General features: G+C 39.7%; 1 protein-coding gene across 1 annotated transcript in view; it reads right to left on the reverse strand.

Moving 5' to 3' along the window:
* KPNA4 (karyopherin subunit alpha 4) overlaps window positions 1-5115 on the reverse strand; it is a 39965-nt gene that overhangs the window by 19549 nt on the left and 15301 nt on the right. The window contains exon 10 of the mRNA XM_006163052.3: window positions 128-259. Within this exon, the coding sequence (XP_006163114.1) occupies window positions 128-259 (132 nt within the window). The remainder of the gene's footprint in view (window positions 1-127; window positions 260-5115) is intronic.

Below are 5115 nucleotides of genomic sequence, written 5' to 3' on the forward strand. Positions count from 1 at the left end.
TCTGTCCCATCACAAATGTGTTGTTATGCTAAGAATACACTCTAAACTATTAACAGCAAGTTTGAATGCCATGCTTAAAGCAATTAATAGTAAGGAAAATTTACGAAATTATCAAGAACAAACTTACCTGGACTTTAACTTCCTGGTGGCTGAGCAGAGGAACCAAATGAGGAACTATTCCAGAATCTATTACCATCTGTATCTGTTCGTTGCCAGCATCAGTAAGATAAGAGAGGGCCCACACCGTATCTACCAATATCTAATGAGTAAAATGAAAGTTCAAATAATTTTGAATATTCTCTCATTTTAATGATTCTTAACTATACGACTCATCTAAGATTATTCGAATACCTTCCTTCTTTCTTCCTTTCTTCTCTCACCTCAATTCATTGGAATTTTCATCTCTATTGTGTTAAACACAATCATCTAAGAATGTCTATATTAAGTACATGCCCCTTTTACCTATTTTAAGGATATTGAGGCTAATTATGGTCCTGATCCTATATTACTATTCAATCTTAATTTACCAAGATTCACATACTACACGGCACAAGAAATAAAAGAAAAAGACATTCTCTTCCCCAAGTGTTCAGGTTGAGGGATAAAAGATCCAAGGATGCTGTGGCTAATGTACATACTGGGTTGTCAGAAAAGTCATGATGAATTTTTCTTTGCAAAAATGTGTTATGACTTTTCCGACAACCCAACAGTCATACTATACGTATATAACATGTATATATGAAATTTCCTAGTATCATTAGTCATATGTCCAAATCAATACTTGGGCCAGCAGGTGGCATGGTGGTTAAGATCTAGACTTCTACATGGCTGACTGTGGTTCGAATTCCAGACCTGGCAGCTTGCTTTCTCACTTTCTCTTTCTCTCTCTGGTGAGTACACGTATCCTATAGCAAATTTAAAAATAATAAAAATAAAATTAAATAAATACAATTCCTTTTAAAAAATCAACACACTAGTACTAGTATTACAGTATTTAAGCTTTGCCTGTAAAACTGGAGGGAATTTCCTAAATAGTGAAAGTTCCCCACAGCAGCAGATGAAGACATTAAAAAGCAATTACAGAGGACAGGCAGACACAATGATAAAGTACTGAATCCACAAGGGAAAGGTCCTGGCTTGATGCCCCAGGATCTTGCTGAACACACTGGGCGTTCATGCACAAGGGCTACAATCTAGGTTGGCTGAATGTGGGGGAGGGTTGAGGTATGACGACCTTGTTGGGGTTGCTTGTGTGTGTATGTGTCTCTCTCTCCCTTCCCCCAACACCATGGAAATAAACAAACTTTTTTTTTAAATAAAGAATTATTCATTCAATTTTATTATTTAATTTGCTATAGGGCATGTGTACTCATCAAAGAGAGACAGAGAGAGAGAAAGCCATCAGGTCTGAGACTCGAACCATGGTTTGACATGTGGGAGTCCAGCCCCCCAGTCACCATGCTACCCGCTGGTCTCACAGATAAACCTTTTTTTTATAAAAGCAACTACAGATCAAGCTGTGAGATCTGTAATTTTAAAAAATGGCCTATGGCCTAGGGACCAGCAGGTGATGTAGTAGTTAAGGCACTGGACTCCCACGTAGTCAACCACGGTTTGAATCCCAGACCCAGCAGCTTGGAACTCATGCTGGGCATGTGTATGTGCATGCCCAAAATCCTGAGAAGAGAATGAAAAAGGGACTGTGGTGTGGCATTCCACCCGGGGGGGCAATTTCTCACTTTCTGTCTCCCTGTGTCTCTCCAGCAAGCACACATGCCCTGTAACAAAAATCTCACTCAAGGGACCAGCAGATGGTTAATGGTTATGTCGCTGGACTCCCACGCAGTCAACTGCAATTCAAGTCCCAGACCTGATGGCTTAAAACTTATGCTGGGCACGTGTGTGTGTGTGCGCCCAAGATGCTGAGAGAAGAGTTGATTGTGGTATGGCCATGCCCTTTGAGGGGTAATTTCTTGCCTCTCTCTTTCTCTCTCTCTCTCTCTCTCTCTCTGTCCCTCTGGTACGCACACGTGCCCTATTGCAAAAATATCTCTCTCTCAAAAAAAAAAAAAAAAAAAAAAGACATGAAATTTAATGAAGGTGTTGACTCAGCCTAATTAATAAAAATCTTTATGCCAGTGGCTAATTACAAAATGAAAAATAAAAAAGGCCCTGTGTTTGATCATCTTTAGTATATTAAATTAGACATGATGATGACCAAAGGATAGTATGAAAACAACTGTTAACTGCTGCATATAACGTATGTAGTAATGTAATTACTAACAAAGACACAGGAATAATAATTATACCTGAATTTTTACTTACCAAATCTTTCTAGAATATGTCAAAACATAAGCCACAAAAATTTTAAACCTCTAAAATTCTAGGCCCAGATGTGGTGGCTCAGCAGCAGCACTACACTCTGCAACGCTGGAAGCCACATAGAAGACTGGGGTTTGGTTCCTGGGTTGACTTATGTGTGCCCATGATCCTGGATGGCTGGGAAAGGCTGGTGGGGTGGGGGATGATTGGCATTACGAAATCCGGTTCAGAGGGCTTCACTTTCTCTTATAAAATAAATAAATCTAAAGCCATAATATAGAGGTAATGTGCTGCTCCAGAGAAGTCAGACCCCATATAGCACCTGTGCTTTGCATTCGTGGCCCAATCAGACTGATATGCCAAGCATGCAAGATTCAATGGGCTGGGGAAATGAATGGCATTGTGGTATGACCAGACCCTGTGAAGGGTGCCCCTGTGTGTTCTCCCTCACTCCCTCTTTTTCTCTCACGTTCTTATATACATTATATCATAAATAAAAAGAAAAAAATTGAAAACAGAGTAAAAAAATCTAAGATAATAAAACCTTTAAGTTGTAAATCAATGTTCTACTGAAGACACCCAAGAAGCAACTAAAGAACAACACTTTGTTTTTATTTCTCCAGAAATTTAAGAAAGTTCTAGGCTATATATGTATTTAGGTTTGTTTATTTCTTCCATGAGCAAGTGTAAGAGTCACCCCCAGCCTCAGCCAGCCCAGGATCACGTGTATGTGTGCCAATGTGTTCAGGGAGGTCTCTGTATGAAAACCTGGAACCTCCTAATGTGGGTAAGCCATGATCAAAGAACACTCCATTATTGTTGCTTCATATCTGGACCTATTATAAGAATACAGACCCTTTTTGTTCTAGATGGGTGTCAGCAGTTGCCAGAGAGAGAGAGAGCATCCCCCACATACAATAGGGTATGGCCACAAAACAACCTTCCTCTTCCATTTTGCTATCCAATTAGGAATTTATGCACATACACATGTATAGTCTCAACTATAAAGATTTTGAAAGTAAAGTTTCAGGTTATTTATTAGTCCTGTGTCTCTGTTAGTAATTATATTATTACATGTTCTTGGTGTTTCTCAAGCTGCCAGCGCTGAGACTACAAATGCACTGGGCCCTGTGGGATTCAGCTACTTACACATAGTCTCTAACATGGCATATGGCACCATAGGGCCAGCTCGAGAATACTGTTAAGGCAAAAAGACGAGATCAAAGGAAAGAATATACAAAAATAAAGTGGTATCTACACATGTGAAACAACTGTTTCAATTTGCAAATATGACTACTACTTTTTCTGTAATATTTGCATATTCTGAGGTTTGTTGACATAGGCAAAAATTTCAAGTTACTTGCTATGACTATACATAAAAGCTAGACTTTTCTTTTTGAAGAGAGGTTTTTGCTACAGGGTGCGTGCACTCCCTGGAAAGACACAGAGGGACAGAGAGACAGAAAGTGAGAAATCACCCCTCGGGGGGAAGGCCACACCACAATCCCTTCTCCTCCATTCTCTTCTTGGGATCTTGGGAATGCATGCGCCTGGCATGAGTTTAAGCTGCCAGGTCCGGGACTCGAACTGTGGTCGTCTATGTGGGAGTCCAACGATGTAACCATTATTACAACTGCTTGTCCTACTTACTTACTTACTTACTTACTTACTTACTTACTTTTCTTTCTTTCTTTCTTTCTTTCTTTCTTTCTTTCTTTCTTTCTTCCTTCCTTCCTTCCTTCCTTCCTTCCTTCCTTCCTTCCTTCCTTCCTTCCTTTTTTAAGGTCTAATGCTAAACATTTCATTAATAAGCTCAGGTCAAAATCGTAATTCAGGGGCCAGATAGTGGTGTAGCAGTAAAACGCAATGCGCTATGAAACTGACCTAAGTGAGGTTTCTAATTCATGTCTAGAAACCTCCCTGAGTAACTGCCAGGCATATGTGTGGCTGTGGACCTTGGCTGGCTGATGATGGGATTACACTGCAACACTGAGACAGTCAGTGGTGCTGTTCCTCTCTCTCTCTCTCCCCCATGGAAGAAATAAATATTCAAAAAAAATTACAATTCAAATCAAAGTAGATCTCATTTGTTTTTTATATTCTAAGGTAAGTTTACTAATTACAGCTACAGTGTAATGTCAGTGTTTCGTACAGTATCTAGAAGCAGTTTAATTTTTTAAGCAGTTTAATTTTTTAAACTTCTTTGATAGTTCAAGTAGGAACTTGCTACTGGGCCAGTCAGTGGCTTGGTAGTTAGGAGGCTAGATCCCAACATGGCCCACTGCACAATTCAAGTCCCGGACCTGGCAGCTTAAAAATCACTCTGGGTAGATAAGCACAAAATCCCGAGAGGATAAAGGACTCTCTGTGGTATCCCCACTGAGGGGCAATTTCTTACTTTCCTCCTCTTTCTGCTTGTCTCTTTCTGGCGAGTACACACACCTGATAGCAAAAACTAAAAACAATCTGCTAAAGCTGTTTACCTAAAGCTTTATTTTAGTAGACATTACTTAGTAAACAATATACTATCTATGAATCATGTTACTAAAAGTAACAATGCAAACTGGCAAGAGAAAGTCTTTTAAGATACATCAAAAGCAGGGAAAATAGAGACAAACTCAATGAGGTAAAGAGGTAAGGAACACAATACATCTTGCTCTTCTGTCTTACTGCCAGAGAGTCAGCAGGAGATGGAGAGAAAGCATACTCCAATGGAGTGTGGTCACACTACAATCTTTTCCTCCACTTCTCCATCCTGTCAGGAATTGGAGAATGCATGATGCCTATGAGCAG

Source organism: Tupaia chinensis, unplaced genomic scaffold (genome assembly GCF_000334495.1).
Source record: "Tupaia chinensis unplaced genomic scaffold, TupChi_1.0 Scaffold141305_1, whole genome shotgun sequence".
Lineage (NCBI taxonomy): Eukaryota > Metazoa > Chordata > Mammalia > Scandentia > Tupaiidae > Tupaia > Tupaia belangeri.